The sequence below is a fragment of the Patiria miniata genome, unplaced genomic scaffold (assembly GCF_015706575.1).
Source record: "Patiria miniata isolate m_02_andy unplaced genomic scaffold, ASM1570657v1 HiC_scaffold_3, whole genome shotgun sequence".
Lineage (NCBI taxonomy): Eukaryota > Metazoa > Echinodermata > Asteroidea > Valvatida > Asterinidae > Patiria > Patiria miniata.
In genome coordinates this window covers 8,793,903-8,814,958 of record NW_024037069.1, presented here as the reverse complement: position 1 = coordinate 8,814,958, position 21,056 = coordinate 8,793,903, and the positions used below count along the sequence as shown (strand labels likewise).

At 41.4% G+C, this 21,056-nt stretch overlaps 1 protein-coding gene across 2 annotated transcripts; it reads left to right on the top strand.

Moving 5' to 3' along the window:
• Positions 1-1,971: 1,971 nt before the first annotated feature.
• On the top strand, positions 1,972-18,799 carry LOC119738378 (battenin-like). Of its 2 annotated transcripts, XM_038213252.1 has the most exons (13): positions 1,977-2,415; positions 3,647-3,737; positions 4,971-5,054; positions 5,315-5,394; positions 5,899-5,984; positions 7,571-7,643; positions 8,404-8,544; positions 9,419-9,602; positions 12,270-12,338; positions 15,313-15,368; positions 15,860-15,953; positions 16,413-16,553; positions 18,038-18,798. In XM_038213252.1, the coding sequence occupies exons 1-13, from the start codon at positions 2,216-2,218 to the stop codon at positions 18,152-18,154; spliced, it is 1,416 nt and encodes a 471-aa protein (XP_038069180.1). In that variant the 5' UTR covers positions 1,977-2,215; the 3' UTR covers positions 18,155-18,798. The 2 variants fall into 2 exon arrangements, with proteins under 2 accessions (XP_038069181.1, XP_038069180.1); XM_038213253.1 differs by lacking the exons at positions 12,270-12,338; positions 15,313-15,368; positions 15,860-15,953 and having other exon boundaries at positions 1,972-2,415; positions 18,038-18,799.
• The last annotated feature ends 2,257 nt before the right edge of the window (positions 18,800-21,056 follow it).

The window sequence follows — 21,056 nt, the reverse complement described above, 5'->3', positions numbered from 1 at the left end:
TCTGATTGCATTCCGGGAGATGGTCGACAAATTCACAGCGCGGGACATTTGAAATTGTTAGGTTTTTCCGAACAGTAGTTTCGTAAGCGTGTGATTCGAGTATTATAATTATATAAACCTCCGGTTGCAAAGGGTGGTGACGTCCAAAAGTCACGTGTCGTCATGAGTCCCACACCCCATCCGCTCTGACGGAAAAAATTAATTGTCGCTGGTGACAACCTCCAACCCCGAGATTTATGATCTGAGAACGACACACTACTCATTGGGCTTCCGGCTCGTACCAAGCCTGGAATTTATAATATAGGACATGTATAGTAAACCCCCGGTTGCAAAGGGTGGTAACATAAACAGTCACGTGTAGTCGTCAGTCCCCCACCCCACATCCCTGACAAAACAATATATATGTCATTGGTGACTACCTGGGGTTCGAACTCCAACCCCGAGATTTATGATCTGACAACGACATTCTACCGACTGGGCTACCGGCTCACATTTACCGAGCCGGGAAGTTATAATATATAAACCTCCTGTTGCAAAGGGGTGACGTCAAAATTCGTCAAAATTCGTGTGTCGTCGTCATACAGTGCCCAATCTCATCCGCTCTGACGAAAAACAAATTATTGTCGTTGGTGACTACCTGGGATTCGAACTTCTAACCCCGAGGCAGGTCACAGGTCACGCAAAATCCAACCAATCAGAGAGTGAATTCAATAGAGTATCCCAGCGTCCTGTTTGCAGGGCGGGGTACGAGCGAATTTCAGGAGACACTGTTCAAACCTCATCCCCAGGGTGTCGAGCAGTACGCACCCACCTCTATTGGATCATTTGCATGTGCAAGATTTTTGAACACGTATGCAAATGAGGAATAATCCGGTGCCTGTCAGTTCGTTATATTTGCGTTTGTTTTTGTATGCGGTGTCTGGGATAAAAACAGAATCAATTCGTCGCAGCGCGAGCATGGCGTGAGTTACGAAAACACGATTTTATTTCAATTAAACTGTTACGATCGTAAACGAGACATGCAGGGTCACATTTCATATCAATATGAACAAATTGGAAAGGAGATGAATATTTTCGAGAAGGCATGGACGAATGATCGCGAAAACACGTACCGTCTGCACGTTGTAAATAACAACATCAAGTACACGATATAAATCCATTTCTAGCCATATGTGGTATCGAATCAGGATACAGGAAGAAAGTTTGCTATCCTAGGGCTTGTTGGAAACGAGTTTGGAAATAAAGTCAGTGGGGACGAGTTGACATTGTTCATAATAGGCGGGTTTTTTTTTAAATAGTGAACCCAAAAATATGCTCACAGTTTGTTCATTGGGCTTACTGCCATGAACTGATACAACAACGAATCACTAATGAAAAGAAAGTTTACGACAGCGAAGTATCCAACATTTTGGTAACTTTTCGTGCATAAACTAATTGCAACATCATTGAGGATTCTGCCTTATATTATGACAGCACACTTTTGCTCATGAATATGGAAATTCGCATTAGCATGAAAAACAAAAAGGCACCAAAATATCGTTAAAAATGGCAAAACGAAAATTAAAAAGGGTTAAAGAGACACAAAGGTGCTTTTTCAAGGATTGCATTTTAAAAAGAAAAATTACATTTCATGGGCCCTGTTAATAACGATGGCGATCCTGACTGGGCCCAAATTCACGGCGCTACTGAGCACAACAATTTGCTTGGCACAAACAAATCTGACTTGCATGCTAAGAAAACAACAGCTGAATACTAACCACGAGCAACATACATCACGTGGTGTTTTGGCTGGTCACCCGCTTTTGAAAGCCAGATTTTTTGGCGCTTAGCAAATTTTTATACGGCAGCGCCGTGAAATTGGGCCCAGTTCTGCTAAGCTATCAAAATGAAAGTAATTTGGTCTCTATTATTAGACGTCAAATTAATCGAGTTAGCTGTGTTTTTTTTGTGCAGAAAAGGCAACAATCCATATTCTGCAGATTTATAGCACGCATAGTAAAACAACTCCTTACCAAAAAGATTGATTACAGGACAAACAAATTCAGTCTTGGACCAAGACTAAGTTTTGACATGTTCACTGAACTGCCAATTGAGGGCGCCCTTTGAAGTGCACTTTCATGCCAATTTGACATCCATACATGAAAAGTTCTAACTTCTTGTCGATTAAAATTTAAATGTTGTTGTTGATTATATTCGATCCAGCTCTCAGGGGCTTATGAATGAATTATTTGTACGTCATCCAGACAGTGAAGCTCCGGATTTACCTCTGTCCAATTTGACTAGATCAGAAGAGATAGAACCGGCCAACATGATGGAGGAAACGGACATGACGGACGAGTTGCCGGTGATGGCGGCAGCCGCTGCAATTCGGCAGAATAACAGGAAAACCAAGATTAGAAACTTGGTGGCTTTCTGGTAAGTAATAAGTCATTACAACATTCACAAAAGAACGTATTGTCTACCGTTGTGTTCTTCGTTCTGAAAAGAATGTTGCAAACACTTCAGCGGTTGTGTACAAAGTTTATGGAGAGCCAAGAATTTTTTAAATTAAACTTTTCTTTAAAGTATTTCCTAACAAAACTGGAAATGTTTCTCAGTCCAAGATTCATGTCTTAAAATCAGTTTGGTAATCCTTACCCCTAGGACCCCCGTTCCTGTATAAGGTTAAAACAAAAGACTCACCAAAACAGCTGACCAAATGCACACTCAAAACATGCAAAAGTGACATTCTGATATTTCTTGACACATTTGAACAGTTGGCAATGATACACATGTACCTTCTTGAATATCAGCAGGTTTAATTTTGTAGAAAGAGGGCAGGGCTTTGATTTATGAGGGCTTAAAGACGACAAACAGAAAATATATTAAAAAAGCAAGATGGCGAACTGCAAAAAAAAAACGGTAGGAAAGTCACATTTTCTTTTAAAAGTGCTTTCAAAATTACAACTAACATGAGTTTAGCTGAAGAAAAAGGACTGCTTTAGCCTGCAAAAGTCACTTTGGTACTGGACAGTCATGTGCAAAAGTCAGCTTTGAACAGAACTCGTAAAAATTCTTTCCTTTGTTCTTTTGAAAAACACAACTTGATGTTGGGAAAATGTTGGGTGTGATATTTTCGATATATGCGAACCAGCTCATTCAGTTCTGATCTACATCATGATGTAGTCTGAGTAACTTGGACCCAACTTATCGCCTTTTTAACATTTGGACATGGTCTGGCGATACTATCGCCAGACCATGTCCAAATGTTAAAAAGGCGATAAGTTGGATCCAAGTTACTCGGACTACATCATGATGTAGACCCATGCACGCGGCACTGTTTACACACCACGTTCACGGGCCTACTGATCATGCTGATTCTGTTACAGTGATAGGTGTCTATCATGTCTATTTTTACTTACATTTTTTTATTTCATCAGTGTTTTGTTTCTGTTATGCGCCTATCAACATCAATCGTTTCCCCAACCCCATCTTGGATAATTTTTTTGGCAGTTGATTGATGCTGTACTGAAGTGAAGGTACATGTTTGTGTGACTGGTTGTTCCAGGCGCCAGTCTATTTTCTTGTATTGCATGTTTTCAGTACCTTAAGTTTTGGGACTCTCATACACAGTATTACTTCTTCTTTTCTTCTCTAATTTGAATAGGTTACTTGGACTGTGCAATAACTACGCATATGTGATCATGCTGAGTGCTGCCTATGACATCTTAGAAAAGAAAGAAACAGAGACAGAAAGTGTAAGGAATATTCACATTTTGTTTGAAAGATGTGGGTTCCAAATGTTACCACATCTCTGTTGGTGTTGGTGTCGGTCTGCATCTTCAGTTCATATTTGTTTACTTTTTTTTTTAGATTTGTAGAACTACATGTATCTGTTGTACAAATCTATCTCACAAACAAAAAGTTTGTCCAATGTACTGTTTTTTATTTGACAGACTGCATCACCAACATGTACATGAAGTGTTTTTCTGCATAAAGTAGGCCTATTTTAGTGAAATAATACTTCAAAGCAGCTTGTTGTTGGTTTCCTATGTTTTCCTATCTACATTGTTAAGTAAAAGGCAGTGGATTTTCAGCCGGCGACAGTTTTCTTTTAGTAAACGCTATTTTCTCTGATTGACGGATAGGCCCTATATACTGGTACATTGTATTTGCCATATTGGCTGCACCAGCTTTCTTTAAGTAAACACTAGTTTACCGAAGGCATCAAAGACAACCTTCAGACAACAAATATTTTTAAAAAGGAAGCTGGCACGGCCAGTCGATGTACAGTCAAACGTGCCACTCTGCCCACCTTGATGAAGAGGCCACCTACTCGGTTTGGTTGGACCCGACAACAATTGCACATGAATTACTCAACCTTTCCATTGTTGCCATCTGTTCATAGTGGCCACTTTATCCAGGTTTGACTGGTTTTATATGTGAGCTAATCATAGAAGGCCTTCGTGAAAATTACATTGACTAAATGATAACCTGCACCGGCCAAATATCCACTGCTTAAATATAAAAGAGCAACAGAGATTCCTGTGAAGCCTGCCTCGACTCATCACGAAATCTAGTGGACGGGTACTCCGAAGCACACGATATTATTTTTTTTCACTCGTGTGGAAAGGAGCCCTGCTGATTTCCATTGCCCTCATGCGTACGGGGCAAAAGCAATTTTTAATTTTTTTATTCTATGCCCCAAGAAATACACCTAGGCCGGAAAGTCATGCCTATGTATTGCCAATTTCAGGGGGGTTTTCCAACAAAAAAAAGCAACAAATCCTGGACAAATTGAGACAAAATTGGTTTGGACCCCTGTACATTTTCAATGAGGGACCGGTTGACATTATTATAAAGTGGTCGATTGGTCACATCGAGGCTGTGATTGGTCGAACCATAAATGGGCTGAGCCTAGTGAATCGGTCTATCATTCATATTCAAAATGTTGAATCTGTGGCGATATTTTTTTCCTCTTTTGTTGTCAGGATGTGGAACCTCCAGATACCATGTATAACCTGACCAACAGCACGTCCGCTGGCCGATTCGATTGCAACCCAATCTCAACAGGGGTAAGCCTTGGCCTTAAGATTCCAGATTTTTCTTTTTTTCAGTTTGGTTCTGATATTTTTTAAGAACATTATTATATAATCCGGAAACTCTCCTGGCACAGGATCCTGAAGAGAATCAACGAACAACTGTACTCACGTATTACCCAAACCAGGAATCGAACCTGGGCCACAGCAGTGAGAGGCAAGTGCTTTACGCACTGTGCCATCCTACCATCTTTAATCTCTTTATATCTGTAATCTATAACTTATTTCCTATGCAGGCTGTTCTGTTAGCTGATATTCTCCCCACCTTGATCATTAAGTTGACAGCACCGTGGTTCGCCGACTACATTCCATATGGGTGAGTCAACTTTAAGCCCAATGAAAATATACAATATTTTGTCAAGTCAAAACTGAGAAATTGGCGGTGGTTTTTTATTGAAATTGTCAAGTCTGATTGAGAAAATCATGTTTCTATTAGCAAGGCCAAAATTAAAACTGAATAGAGCTACCTATAATCAGTTGAAGTCAGCGGCGTAGCCAGGATTCTCACCGGGGGGGGGGGGGGGGGGGGGGGGGAAGTGGCGAGGGCTGGATGTTACAGTGGAGGGCCACCAGTTTCTGTCAAACCCGTTAACCATGTCCATTTTAAGGGCAAACAAATTTCCAGTGGGTGGGAGGGGGGGGGGGGGCTGCTGGATGATCGTCAGTGTTTTATTTGGGGGGAGTGTGTGCTATGCCCCCCACGCCCTCGTTGGCTATGCCCCCCTTGGCAACATTTCATTGGTCACCCTTGCCACTCTAAACAATGGTTGTATTTAATTTCATTACACTATACATTTTGTCCCTTGTATTTTCTTTCCAGTGTGCGAATCGCCATTTGCGTACTTGCTGCTGCATCCAGTTTTCTCATTGTCTCGTTTGTTCACGTTGTGGCCCTGAGTCTGATGGGTAAGAAATAAACCACTTTGAGACAAATATCAAATGTTTTAGGGCTTTTCTTGTTTATAGATGGAGCGGTCATCTGGGAATAATTTTTACATTGGCTTACCTAGCACCCAGACCTATGTTCATGAAACTCGATGGTTCTTGAGTCTGGAGTGCTGAATGGTAATACATACCAATCGATGAAACTGTTGTGAAAATGAATAGATGTTTTCATTGGATGACGGTATCCTGCCCACACCTGTATAACTTCGTTAACGGTTGTTAATGGTCTGGTGAACACATAGTTTCAGTACTCCTATATTCCCAGCTTGACTACATGCAGTCTATTTGCTTTTGTGGTTCACACAAAGTATCAGATCAGTAAGTTGTTGTGTGTACATTTGAGTGGAGTGCCGTTGCCTCGTGGTCTGGAGCGTTGAATTTGTGGTCTTCGGGTAATTCTGCAGGTTGTGGGTTCGAGTCCAGCCTGGGGCTAATGGTGCATGTGCCTTGGTCACACATTGCTTCCCCCCCCCCCTCCAGGAGTAAATGGGTACCTGTGAGGGCATAGATAGATATTGTGGTTGATTTTAGCTGCTTTGCGCCGAACTGGCATGCAGTATTGAGTTGTATAATCCCCAGGGAGCTGAGATGGATTTGGAATGTTTCATTGGCCCAATGAGCAGGGTAATAATGATGAAGGGCATTGATAGGTATAAAGCACTATATAAGCACCACATATTATTACATTATTATTATTACTTGTGGTGTATTTTCTTGCAGTTTTACATTTGGCATTGATTATCCATGGCAGAGGGCATGGACGAGTTCCGGACTGATATCACATTGCGATGTTCAATTTTGGGACAGAAAACACATGGGTGTACATCCCAAAAAGGTCGATTTGGGTGTGGATCTCATGTCTGATAGCATTACCACTAGCGTTCATCATAATAATAATAGTGGGTATTTATAAAGTCCACGTATCCACCCGGGGCCAATTTCACGGCACCGCTAAGCACAAAAATTTGCTTAGCACAAAAAAAATCTGGCTTATAAAAGCAGGTTACCAGCCAAACTCCACGTGATGTATATTGCTAGTGATTGGTATTCAGCTGTTGTTTGCTTAGCATGAAAATGACATGGACTTTTTGGCTGATAACCTGCTTCTATAAGCCAGACTTTTTTTGTGCTAAGCAAAATTTGTGTGCTTAGCAGGGCCGTGAAATTGGGCCCAGGACTGGTGCTCAAGGCACTACATGCACATCATTATTACTCGTGCTCATGAAACATTCCAAATACCATCTCAGCTCCCTGGGGAATATACATCTCCATGCTGCCTGCTAGGCGCAAGGAAGCTAATTCAATCACTGCAACCATCTCTGCCCTCACAGGCACCCATTTACTCCTGGGTGAAGAGGAGCAATGAGTGACAAAGTGCCTTGCCCAAGGGCACACGCACCATGACCCCAGGCTGGACTTCGAACCCACAACCTGCAGCTTTACCCGCAGACCACGAATCCAGTGCCCTTAACCATGAGGCCACAACCCTTCGCGATAATCTACACTTAGCACTAACTCTCAATGGATCTTGTTATTTTTGTTTCTAGGAGTTGTCTTTGCCAGTGTGTCTGCAGGCCTAGGTGAATTCACATACGTTAGTCTGATGTCATTTTATGACAAGTAAGAAAATATTGAATTTATTATCTTACATAAATTAGTTCATTTTACAATGTTTTATGTTGGTATAATTTCTGCATAGTCTTATAAACATTTGTTGTTACACAGTGTTGTAGTACTCGTACTCGGTACTCGTACTCGAGTACTACTCGATTACTTTTTTTGGAGTACTCATACTCGTACTTGAATGTCAAAGTACCCAAACTCGAAATGACGGTACTCGTACTCGGGCAGCAAATTACTTTTACCCGAATAGCAGTACTCGAACAAAAACTGTATAGCTTGACTTACCACAACCTTAATTTATTATCGAACTTTCAATTGGAAATGGTTGATTGGCTTGCAGCGAAATCAAAGTTTCCACATTTAACAGCTAGCCGTGAGTGGGTCTGTATATCGGTCTGACTGGGCCTGGGCCCGCACAATGAACCACTTGCGGTATGGCCGTATTAGGAAATAGAAGTACTCGTACTTGGAAGTACAAGGACTTGTACTCCGAGACCTGTACTTGTTCTCAGAAGTACAAGTAGTCATACTCGGTAACCAAAGTACTTGGCAGTACTCGGTACTCAGAAAAGAGTACTCGACTACAACACTGGAGTGAACCCCATAAAAACACTGAAGACCTAGAGCAACTCATGTGACCCGCGTGTTGGTTTGGGTGTTTGCTAACCCATAATGCGCTGAGCCATGAAGGATGCTTACAAATATTCTAGTTAGTAAGAATTTCTGTTTTTGTAAATTATTACCTTTTTTTGGTCAGGAATGTTGTTTCGACGTGGTCATCCGGTACTGGTGCCGCTGGTTTGATTGGTGCGTTGTCTTATGCAGGTCTGACCGAGATACTGACTCCAAGGGATTCGCTGCTTGTCATGTTGATCGTACCAGTTGCCATGGTAATCAGGTAATAAATAAAATGATCAAATCAAACATTTTTGGGAAATGTACTTTTTGTTTTGAGTATGGGCTCTATGCTTGATCAAGAGAGGGCGCTTTTTTATCACTCTTGAGACCCCCGTGGACCAAACACACCACATGTGCGCATACTAGTTTGCGCACGTAAAGCGCAAAGTACATGCAGCTCATTGTATTCTGGATGCACAAAGCCACGGCATCTTGGCTTGAGTGTCGGGCATTGTCGGCAATGCATTCGAATCAGTCTCCTAGTGGTCTCCTTAAACTCTCCCTTTCTGACCGTTGAGGGGGTACTTGTGCAAGGAGCCCATTGGAGACGCTTGTGGTTGGTTAAACTTCGCCAAATACGTCATTTTTTGGGGGGGGAAACTTCAACTGGTCCCAAAACCTACATGGGTTGTGAGTTCAAGTCCAGCCCGGGGTCATGGTGCGTGTGCCCTTGGGCAAGGCACTTTGTCACTCATTGCTTCTCTCCGCCCAGGAGTAAATGGGTACCTGTGAGGGCAGAGATGGTTATTGTGATTGAATTAGCTTCTTTCCACAGGGAGCTGAGATGGTATTTGGAAAGTTTAATTGGCCCAATGATCAAGGGTGATATAAGAACCTGTTATTTTTTTTTTTTTTTTATTATTATTATTACATTGCAGCATTTTGACAAATTGACACATTAATATAACATTGTGGACATTTTTCATCATCACAAGACTGTCCACATGTTTAGACTGTTTGAATGGAAAAAATGCCTCTCGGATATTAGTTTTGCAGATGGAATATTTGAATATTCGGTATATTCAGCACAGCCCCTGAATTTGCATGTAGTTGTTAGTAGTGGATTTTTAAATGTTGTATACTGGTTTGCATAGTTACTGGGGTATTTTAGTCCGAGCCCCAACGTTGCAACCCCATCGGGATGACCAACCAGTGGATGAAGCAAGGAGACGATTGATAGAATGTGAACCCACAGAAGGCGTGGACGATCTAGACCAAGACATCAAGATGGCAGCAAAGGAGCATCTCATGCTAAAGGAGAGGATCTACCACATCAAAGTAAGTCAATCTGGAGCGTTTAATTTGTGGTCTGCGGGCAATTCTGCCGGTTGTGCATTGGGGTTGTGGTGTGGTGTTGCCTGGGGTTGTGGTGTGTGTGCCCTTGGGCAAGGCATTTAGTCACTCGTTGCTTCTCCCCACTCTGGAGCAAAATGGGTACCTGTGTGGGCAGAGATGGTTATTGTGGTTGATTTTAGCTGCTGTGCACCGAAATGGCAGCGTCAAGCTGTATTCTTCCCAAGGAGCTGAGATAGTCTTTGGACAGTTTCATTGGCCCAATGAGGGAAATAATGAAGAAGCTTAAGAGCCTTGAGCACCAACTGTGTGTGCATAATGGTCCATCCATGTGAATATCCAAAAACACAAGAGCATCTTCTCAGAAGAGGAACACACCTTACCCCAAGTGCACTAGAGAAATGTGCCGTCAGTTGACAGTAATTGTTGATACATTCACTGCTCCAGGGCAAACATGTAGTTACACAAACAGCTTGTATTTCTACTTGCGAGAATGAAAATTTATCTTGCTTTATTTTTATCAAAGCTAGGTACACACATTCCCTAATTATTGCCGCGTACACGCGATCTATCCCAAATACAAATTCTTGATGGCATCAGGAGAAATTAGCGCCTATTCGCTGTTAGTAAGAATAACTTAAGAATGAAACACAAATAATCAAGCACTAGGTACGAATTGGAAGCCGAATCAGACTGAACCAAGCTCAATGATTGCGATTTAGTGCAGAATAAAACTGAATTGTAGCGATTTTGTCAAGAATAACGTACGAATAACTCAAGAATCATCCAGAAAGACCTAGAATTATGCCAATTTAGTGTATTCGTAAGTTATTCTTATGATACTCGTACATTTCTTGATACATTCGTAATGTATCGGCATGGTTCTGGACTGTTATCACCAAAAAATGACTCTACGAAACTTGTAATAATGCTGTAAGAATGTCCAGAAAGCTGTAAGAATATCCAGAATTAGTTATGAATACAGCAAGAATAAACCAAAATTTGAAATAGGTTCCCAAATCACCCCGACAATTTTGAACATGTCCAAAATATGTTGAGGCGTTTCTCGATCTTTAACGATCTTTCACCGAACTAACAGAATCATTCCGAGGCAGCCAAGAACCGTTCCCCGATTTACTCAAGAATTGCTATTCGCGGACATTCGGCTTAAAAATCGGGAATGTGTGAACCTAGCATTAGTTACCACTCTCTCATTCGTGCTTTCTTCCTTTCCTTGTTGATGTTACGTATCAGGTAGGTTTGTCACTTCATGGTTGTACTTGAGTTTTTTCTTTAAAGTCAACTTTCAAATCCCAGTGTGGGGTTTCAGTGTTTACTTCCTAAAAAAAAATCTTCATCAACTTCTTCCTAAATTACTGTGATCCAGTGATGTAGTGCCTTGATGCTGGGCCTTGGCCTTAAGGCTGCCTTAAGGCTGGATTTTAGGGCCTTGGCCTTGGCCTCGAGGCTTGAGGGCAAAAGCCTTGGCCTTGAGGGTTCAGGGCCTTGCAATCTTGAGTCAAGGCTCTTCAAGGCCCATACATTTTTGCATTTTCCAGATAAATCTGTTCGAAATTTTGCTGTTACCATTTTAATCGTATTACCATGGAGGAGGGAAGCACCCTATAGATTGTGTGTTGGGCACACTTCCACTTTTGTAGCATCACATTTTGTTACCATTGTAGTAGATTTGCTGCAAATATATTCCGTACATTTGTGGGGCTAATGAGATGATCACTTTAATTGCATATAACTATGGAATAGATCTGATTGGTTGTATATGTCTCCCTGATAAGTGCTAAAGATTTGCATGTATCTGTTTTAGATAATGCTGATATTTCTGACCATGTTGGGCCAGCAAATAAAAATTTCCCAAATCAGTTTCTTGGATCCCCCATTTGTTACACTTGGGAGAATTGTGTGTCAATATAGAAGTAAATCATTATTTTGTTTAGTTAAACCATATTGAAGACCTGAACTTATACTTTAATAGATACAGTGCAGTCATAAAACGGTGTAGGCCTATGCGAGCATGTTGATTGCAATTAAAGAAATGTTGTTCTTCGTAACGAGCAATTCGTGATGATAAGGGCGGATCCAGGGGGGCCAAAAGGGGCCATGCCCCCCCCCCCCCAAAAAAAAAACGAAACCATTTTTTTTTATGTGACGTCGTAATAAAGGCAAGCAATGAGTACACCACCATCTTTTTCTCAAAAAACATCGGTTAAAATGGTCAGAAATTGCCTCAGATCGCACAACAGAGCATCTCGAATCCACAATTTTTTCGGGGCCCTTAAGCGGGCCCCGAAGCCCAAGCCGTAATTTTTTGACCCACTTTTTTTTTGGGGGGGGGACCAAAATTTCTTTGCCCCCCCCCCCCCCAAAAATTGTGTTCTGGATCCGCCCTTGCGTGATGATGTGTGTCACTCATGTGACTATAACTAGTTCTATATCAGTGGTCATTTCATAAACAGGGCCTTGGCCTTGGCCTTGAGGGTTAAGCCTTGGCCTTGGCCTCGAGGCTTGAGGGTCAAAGCCTTGGCCTTGGCCTTGGCCTTTAGGGTCAAAGCCTTGGCCTTGGCCTTGGCCTTGAGGGTCAAAGCCTTTGCTCCAACACTGCTGTGATCCTTATTATCTTACCCCATCCCATAGCATCTCCTGAAGTACATGATTCCTCTAATGCTGGTGTATTTTGCTGAATATTTCATCAATCAAGGCCTGGTAAGTCCAAAGGCATTTTTTCAAAATTCATGCACATACATTATCCATAAGTACTCATCGGTTTCTTTGTTAAAGTGGCACTAGGTCCTGAAATCCCCGAAAATTTCATGTTTTTGGATTGTTTACTTATTAGCCTATTTCAAACATTCGGTTGAAAGGAAACCAACCTAATGTCTTACTGTTCCTTAGGAAAGATGAAAAAAACCCGCTTGTTTACATCGGACATGACGGAGTACGAATACGTTTTCGTGTCGTTCTCAGTGTACGATATACACGTTGTGTGTCTCGGGAACAGCGCGCGGTGACCAATCACCAGTGCAAAAAAAGTGGTTTCTCCAATGTCCGCAAAAGGCGAACACTTTACGAATGAAGTCACAACTAGCATCCAAACAGTTCGAATTTACAGGAATACAGGAATAACACAAAAACGCCCAGTTTTGAAAGGATAGTTGTGTGGATGTTTATATCCTACTTTTAAATGTTATTTTCGATTAACATCATCTCGTTCAAAGCGCGTTTTGTAGCCCAATTGGGCTGTTCCAGGACCCAGTGTCCCTTTAAACTTTTAAATTTTATTTTAAAAGGCACATAGGAACATGAGAAAACCTTTACTCAAAGTGAAGATCAGGCTTGTCCAAATTGTGTTTCTGCCAGAAATGGTTTCCATCAAAACAGAACATCATTGAAGGTGGTTGAAAAAGTCTGTCCGCCGGCTCACTTTTTTTGTGTTTCAGCAAGAGAATCCAGTTCCAGAATGTGTGAAATCCAGAATATGTGTTAGCAAGGGAATCCAGTTCTGAGCCCCCCAAAATTCAAGCTTTTCTCTGTTTTCTCAAAAAAAAAGATCTCTAGCAATTTTGTTGCTTCAAATGAAAAAAATGCATAAAGAGCGCAGATGATCCTATGTATCTTTAAGATGGCCTTTAAAGGGAAGATACAACATTTGCAAACATCAAAAAACAAAATGATCAAATTATCACGAAATACCTCACTGAATTGTTAGGGATTGACCTTCTAAAGCATCCTGTAAAATCGTGGCTCCTGGTGTGCTGACATTTTCAAGAAAAACTGTATTTTTCCAACGCTGGTCGGCCGACCAGCATTGGAAAACACTGGCTTTTTCAAAAACTGTTCCTATTTTTTCATATTCAGTTATTCCGCATTTTCTTTGCAATAGATTATACACCTGTGAAGGGGTACAAACCTGCTTGAGTGATTCTTTGACCTTACAATTCCCCAAAGTCTTTACGTTTCTCCTTTTTGGCGAGCTGCGAAGCAGATGCGAGCCTATGTAATACCAATTTCCGTCCGTCTGTCAGGGCGCCCGTCCGTCCGTCGTGCCGTCCGTCCGGCCGTCCGCGTTTAGATAAAAATGTTGAAGTTTTTGGTTTTAGTTAACTTGGGGAAAAAAATTAAATGCAGTTGTCAGGTATCATCTCTAGGCCTATAACTTCAGTTAGGTTCATATCATTGCAGTAAATTTTATGATTTTATTGAGGAACTTTAATTCAAGGAAATGTTAAAGTTTTTAATTGTTACATGTACATGTATACTGGTATAACATGTACATGTGTGTATACCGGTATTACATGTACATGTACACTATGCATTTTGGGGATGTGCATGAGCTTCTGGTTTGATCTTTTAGTTTATGGGGTTGGAGTAGGGATGGGGTAGGGGATGGTGGAGTGGGGTCGGGGTGGGGTATAGGGTTGGAGTTAGGGTTTGTGTGAGTAGGATGAGTAGGGGAGCTATAGGATGGGTGGGGCGGGGCGGGTTGGGGTGGGGTGGGGAGAGGCGTTGGAATACTGGGTTTGGGTGGGGTGGGGATTTGTAGGGGTGGGGTGGCAAAAGGTAGGGAGAGACAGGTAGGGGAGACAGGCTGGAGAGGATGGGCATGGATGTAGGGGTTGGGTTAGGAGGGGGTTGGGCAGGGGGCGGGATATAGGATCGGAGTAGGGGTTGGGTTGGGGATGTGTAGGGATGGGTTGTTGTAGGGGTTGGATAAGGGGAGGGGGCAGTATATAGGGATCAGAGTAGGGGTTGCATGGGGTCAGGTGGGGATGTATGGGTGGGGGAATGGGGTGGGCGGGATATTGGAATTCGAGTAAGGGTTAGGGTGGGGATATGTAGGGGTGGGTAAGGACAGATAGGGGAAGATGGGGAAGGTGGGTGTAGGGGGTTGGGGTAGGGAAGGGTACGGGTCAGGGGAGGGGGAAGGAGATAGGGATTGGAGTTTGGGTGGGGTTTGTATGTGTAGGTGATAGGGTGGGGATGATTAGGGGAGGATGGAATGGGTGTGGGTAGGGGGTTGGGTGGGGGAGGGGGGGGGGGCGGGTTGGGGATGGGGTAAGGTTTTGGGATGGGGTAAGGTTTGGGGGAGGTGGTGATGGTGCTGTGTCTACATGTACATGTATACCCATTCTTGTTCTGCATTTGTGGCGACTACACAAGAGTTTTCCCATGGTAATACAAGTATGGGGAGCAGAAGACACTGTTGGGGCTGCAAAAATCCACAACTGGGTCCTAATTACCCTAACAATGGAAACTCCCCCATAATACAGTGACGGCTAACCTATATACACATGTATTTATTAGGTAATCTGTTGACTTTTTATGTTGACATTTAAAAAGTGACCCCTACACCTAGGCACATCAACAAGAATCCTGATCCCCTTCCATCATGCCCATCCCCAACCCTACCTTCAGCCTCCCTTCCTGCCTTGGACAGCGAGCCATGGCGGCTTCGCCGTTCTAGTTATCTTAAGTGGGGTCGGGGAACCAGACTACAAGAAAATGATTGGTTTTCTTGGTTTTTTCAGCATAAACAAGCCCAAAACGTGAAACAAGTCAGTTGAACAATATTTGCTATAACATACTAATCCTCCAAATCCATTTATTTCTGAAAATTGCAGCAAAAGCAAATGTTGTACATTCCCTTTAACATTTTGTTATTCTTGTGTTTCCGATGAAGCTCGAGCTGATTTACTTCCAAGGAGTTTGGTTGGATCATCAGGGACAGTACAGATGGTACGAAGTATTGATTATTATAGATTACATATAAAGTTTTGGTCAATTGGTTGTTACTGAGCATTGTAACTTGATTATTGGCTATAAAGGATGGCATCTAGGGTCAGAGCATGCCAAAAGAATAGGAATCATTTTGTAGACAAATTTTATTTTCACTAAGATTAAAAGTTGGAGGAGTAAACAGGAGTTACATACAAATGTTTTGCAGCAATTTTCTGTATTAAAAAAATTGTAAAAATTGTAAAAGAAAATTCTGAGAATGAATAAAACTGCTGCAAACTGCTTTCTGACTGGATTGACCTGAAATGTGCAAATCAAGCAAAATTAGACGGCCTAACATTTTGATCCCAACAGGATACTGCTCAGGATTTAAAAAAAACGTTAGGCAATCAAATTTTTTTCAAAGAAAATTTGGAATAAAGTAAGTGTTCCCATGAATGAATAATTCTTACAATAAAAAGTCTGTTCATAATTTTTTGGTTGGCTGTCAGGTTTCAAGTTCTGTACCAACTAGGTGTCTTCATCTCCAGGTCATCTGTGAATTTTGTCAAGTTCAAACGACTTTGGATCTTTTCTCTTCTACAGGTAGGCTTTGAGTGATATGATGAGAAAGACTACTATTCAAAGTCAAATCATCTTGGAAATACTAAATATTTCTTTGGCTATGTTTTGTTGATTTTTTTTACAAATCTATGGCTCACCGGGCCAATGAAAACATTCCAAAGGCCATCTCCACTCCCTGGGGAGTATACAGCTCAATGCTGCCATATCGGTGCAATTTGCTAAATCAAATACCTGACCATGTCTACCCTCACAGATACCCAGTTTACTCCTGGGTGGGGAAGAGCAATGAGTGACAAAGTGCCTTGCCAAAGGGCACGCGCACCACAACCCCAGGCTGGACTTGAACCCACAACCTGCAGAATTACCCACATGATCATGAGTTCAATGCACCAGATCATCACGAGCCCACAGTACTCTATTCCATTGGTGACTTCAATACCTGAAAGTCTCACCGTATGCTTGCATTCACATTCCTTCCAGTGGGGTGTCCTAGTGTTGATGTTCACTGTTGCCTACTACGCCTATATGCCAAGTATTGCCATCGTCTTTGCCATCATCCTGTTTGAAGGGCTTCTAGGAGGAGCGGCTTACGTCAACACCTTCTATCAAATCAGAGAAAATGTGAGTCACTTTGAGGGTTAGAGATGTGTTACTCAGATTTCTTTAGGCCAGTTTGTCAATTGCATTGAGGTGACAGTGTTGTCCGAGGCAAATCAACTTTCAAACTTGTCTGTATTTGTACAGTTTTTGTAATTTGCTAATTGCACTCCATTGCAAACCAAGGGTTGTAGTAATTTGCATAAGGTGACAGTTTTATATGATGATAATTAGGATTGATACTTAATATCAAGAAATACAAAACTAGCATGGATATTTCTCTGTGGAATTTTGGAATAAATGGGGAAAGTTGGAGTTGTTATTATTATTTATTTCTGGTAATGAAACCAAGGATTCCTCAAAAGTGCCCTAGGCACTTTAGCTCGAAAGCCTGAAGAAACCTGTAAGAGAGGAGACAATGAGAAGATTTCACAGTATTAGAAGTGGGAGAAAAACCCCAGAAGAATGTTCTTGGGAAACCCACGGAATCAGCTAGGGACTGAAAACCCAATCCACATAGGGGCTGGGCAGGAATCGAACCCGGGCCCTAGAGGTGGAAGCTGAGGAACAAAACCACGGCACCAACCTGACTCCACCGAAGGACAGGGTAACTCAGATGAGGTTAATTAGGTCAGTAAGCATTTGATCAGTACTGTTATGTCAAAGTAATCACACTGCAAAAAATCATTGCACAAAAATAAGATGGTTTGGAAGTTGTTTTACTTTGAATAAAAAATTGTTTAAGACTTTCCACTATCAAATCACCTGCCTTTCAAAGTTTTGCCCATGAAAAAGTCAAGGGACAAAAAAGTTATGCCGAACGATGTTTACACAAGTGCAACACTCATGAACATGAACTTTTTTTGTCGATTACTTTGCCATAATGCCATTGTTTGGTTAAACATTCACCTTCAAGTTTTGATATTAGCTTGATTTGGCTACAGTGCTAGGTTTAAAGGGAATATTCATCATTTGCTTTTCCTGTGATTTTCAGAAATGGATGGAATTGGGGAGTTGGAAATATATAGCAAATATAGTTACACTGACTTTTTAGAGGTTTTGGGTACGAAAATGCTATAAAAACCAAGAAAAACAATCATTTTCCTGTAGTTTGGTTCCCTGACTCCATATAAGAAGAAACAGAGCAGTTTACATACATTGTGGAATTGTAAGGTCAGGGAACCAGTCTAGCTGGCTTGTACCCGTTCATAGGTGTGTAATCGATTGCAAACAAGTGCGATGGTCAATTGGGGCCAGTATTTGAAAAAAGCCAGTTTTTTCCAATGCTGGTCGGCCGACCAGCGTTGGAAATTGATACAAAAATACCACTTTTCCTGAAAATGACAGTATACCAGCTGCCATGATTTTACAGGATGCTTTACACTGTCATTCACTAACAGTCCAGCAAGGTATTTCAAAATGATTTGGTAGTTTTATTTTTTGATGTTTGCAAATGTTGTATTTTCCCTTCAACTCATCTAATCTGTTGATTTTCTTTTCTTGAACAGGAGAGCCCCAAGTACAAAGAGTTTGCCATGGGAACAACCACAGTTGCTGAATCCATGGGCACATCACTGGCTGGGGCGGTAGCCTTGCCTGTCCATAACGCACTCTGCCGGCTGTAAATGCAATGGCGGTGGTCTTATCTGAAGTCTCATTGAATCCAGTGTCTTCCTTATGGGTTTGCAGTCATATCGTATTGTGATGTGTAGTATAGACCCGTGACTTCATGACGTCCACCATGTGCATTTTCTAATGGATGCTTATGGCTGTCGTCCACCTGGCTCCCATAGGGAAGCGCATATGTATAAACAACCAGGTCATCAAGTCTATGGGCTCCGTGCACAAGTACCCCGTTCTCACTGTCAAGAAAGGGTGAGTTGGGGGAGACCATCAGAAGAGACATTCGAGCGCATCGCCGACGCTCTCGCAAAGATGCTATGGCTTTGTGCACATTTAGAATATAAAATCAGTCGTGCATACTTTGGGCGAGACGCGCGCGTACATGTACGCAGTACGCACAGGCGGTGTCACCGGTCTGTTTCATCCACGGGGCTCTGTAAAGAGTTCAAAATCGTCCTCTCTTGTGGCCCACAGAGCCCCATAGACTAATTCGGCGAAGAAAAGTCATTCTTGAGGTTGAACGAGGCTTGTGCTCAGGTCGTCACCGTTTTCACAAACAGCCACATACTATATATATTATGTTGATTGTGAAGAAAAGTGTTTTCGAGATAATCGCAAAAGAAGTTTCTCATATTTTAAAACTGCAAGAAATACTACTTTGCAACAACTTTGTGCAGCAAGGAAACCATCACACGATTCTACGAGAGCTGAATTTTTACATGAACCCGGTAATAAGACTTAATACAGCAGTTAATTGGTTGAAATTAATTAGTAAAGATATACATGTATGGCTCTTCGTGAAAACGCAAATTCGGGTTTCCGACATATTGGCCCTTTCTGTTCAACGTGTATTTCCATAGGCGCACGTGAGTACGCGCGCGCAGCTGAAAATGTAACAAAGATATGTGGCTCTTCGTGAAAATGGAAATCTCATTTGACCTACTTTGACGTATTTCCGTGCAATGGGTTTTGTACGCGTTCAAAGGGCCAAATGTATGTGGCTCTTCGTGAAAACGCAAAATGCATTTATCGAGATTTCTGCCCCTTGCAACATTAATGTAACTTAGAAATTAATGATGTTTTGCTTACAGAATCATGTCAAAATGGTTAAGTACATTGTTTAAATGGTTAAGTACATTGTTTAAAAATGATAATTTTTGACATATGTGGCTCTTTGTGAAAAGGGTGACGAGGTGTGCACCCACACTTCAGGCTCCTTAGACCAATAGGATAACAAAACCTCTATTCTCTTTACTGTGCAATTCTTTTTTTCTGTAATGTTAGACAGTGTGATCTCCGCAGTTTAATTTAAAGAGGTTGTGGAATGCTCGAAGACATTTCCGTTATTTTTCGGGTATATGTAGCCTAAGGTGTGATGAAATAAAAACGACTATTGTTTCTGTCATGAAATGAGTACAAAATGTACTTTTGAGAGCTGTTTTTCAGGTCCTGTTTCGACCCGAACGTGCAACTGTGTAAAAGTCGTCATTGCGGGCAGCAAACAAAACACAGTAAATCGTGACGTAATAAACAGGACTCGTGTATGCTACTCTGCATCGGGAGTCCTGTTTATTACGTCACGGTTTACTGTGTTTTGTTTGCTGCCCGCAACGACGACTTTTACACAGTTGCATGTTCGGGTCGAAACTGGACCTGAAAAACAGCTCTCAAAAGTACATTTTGTACTCATTTCATGACAGAAACAATAGTCGTTTTTATTTCATCACACCTTAGGCTACATATACCGAAAAATGACGGAAATGTCTTTGAGCATTCCACAACCTCTTTAATAGGCATTAATAATGCGTGTAGTTGAATGACCTGGACCTGCACTTGTTATTCATTTTTGCCTCCTTATATAAATAATAGATTGTTAAAGGGTGGACGCTTTGGCACGTTCCATGTAATCAAGGTGATTTTAACGATGAACGTCCTAAGGAACAATACTTTGTCTTACTTCCACTATTTTAGCAGGAATATTTCGGTTTGTGCTTGTCATCGACACCTCTGGCTAATTCAGTCGAACAGTGTCGATGTTACGTCCCAGCTATAGCTCAGGAATACCTATCTATAGTTGGGACAATCCTAATTTCAGGCATGCAACTTTTCCTTGAATCCGCTGATTTCCTCGTTTTTTACTTCTCATGAATGCCGTTACAAGTTAAAATAACACTGTACAAAGTCTTGTGTGGCTTGGAGTTTCCTCGTTTTTTTTCTAAATTTCCAATTGCATGCCTGTAACTAGAGTTGGAGATGCCATGATAGTTGGCGTCCCATCGACCCAGTATACTACAGGGGTGTGAAATCTCAGCTTTAAAGCTGATTTCAGCTTTTTTGTTTTGGATTTCAGCATTTTTTGTTTTGGATTTCAGCTCTTTATTCAGGGTTATATTTTATCCACATTTTCTGTTGAATTTCATGTGAAACGTCGTTTGATTAATTTCTTAATAATTTGTGTCACTGTACTACTAATGTACACTTCTATTTGAATGTTTGCCATTTTACTATTATCTGTTTAGCTCAATCAGGTTTTTTTTATGGCAAATGCACCAATTCGATGGTTTTGACTAGGGGAAAAATTGTCTGCACAATACGTCCAAATGGGTTTTTAAGTTCAAGTTCCTACTTAATTTTCAAAAATACAAAAAAATATATACAATTTTCCAAGAATATTTTTGGATCATAATATAATTTGATGTAATAAAGGTTACATCTAAATACTACTTAGTCATCAAACTTGTCTCCTTAATGTCACATCGGTCGTGACGTCAATATTTCAAAATTTAGGAATAATATGCCAAGTTAAAAAAGTGTGAATGTATATCTGTTTACAAACACAACTCCGTGTATTTAATATGCGTGACCTCGGAATAAGGCCAAAAAAAAAAAAGTCTCCGGTTTCTG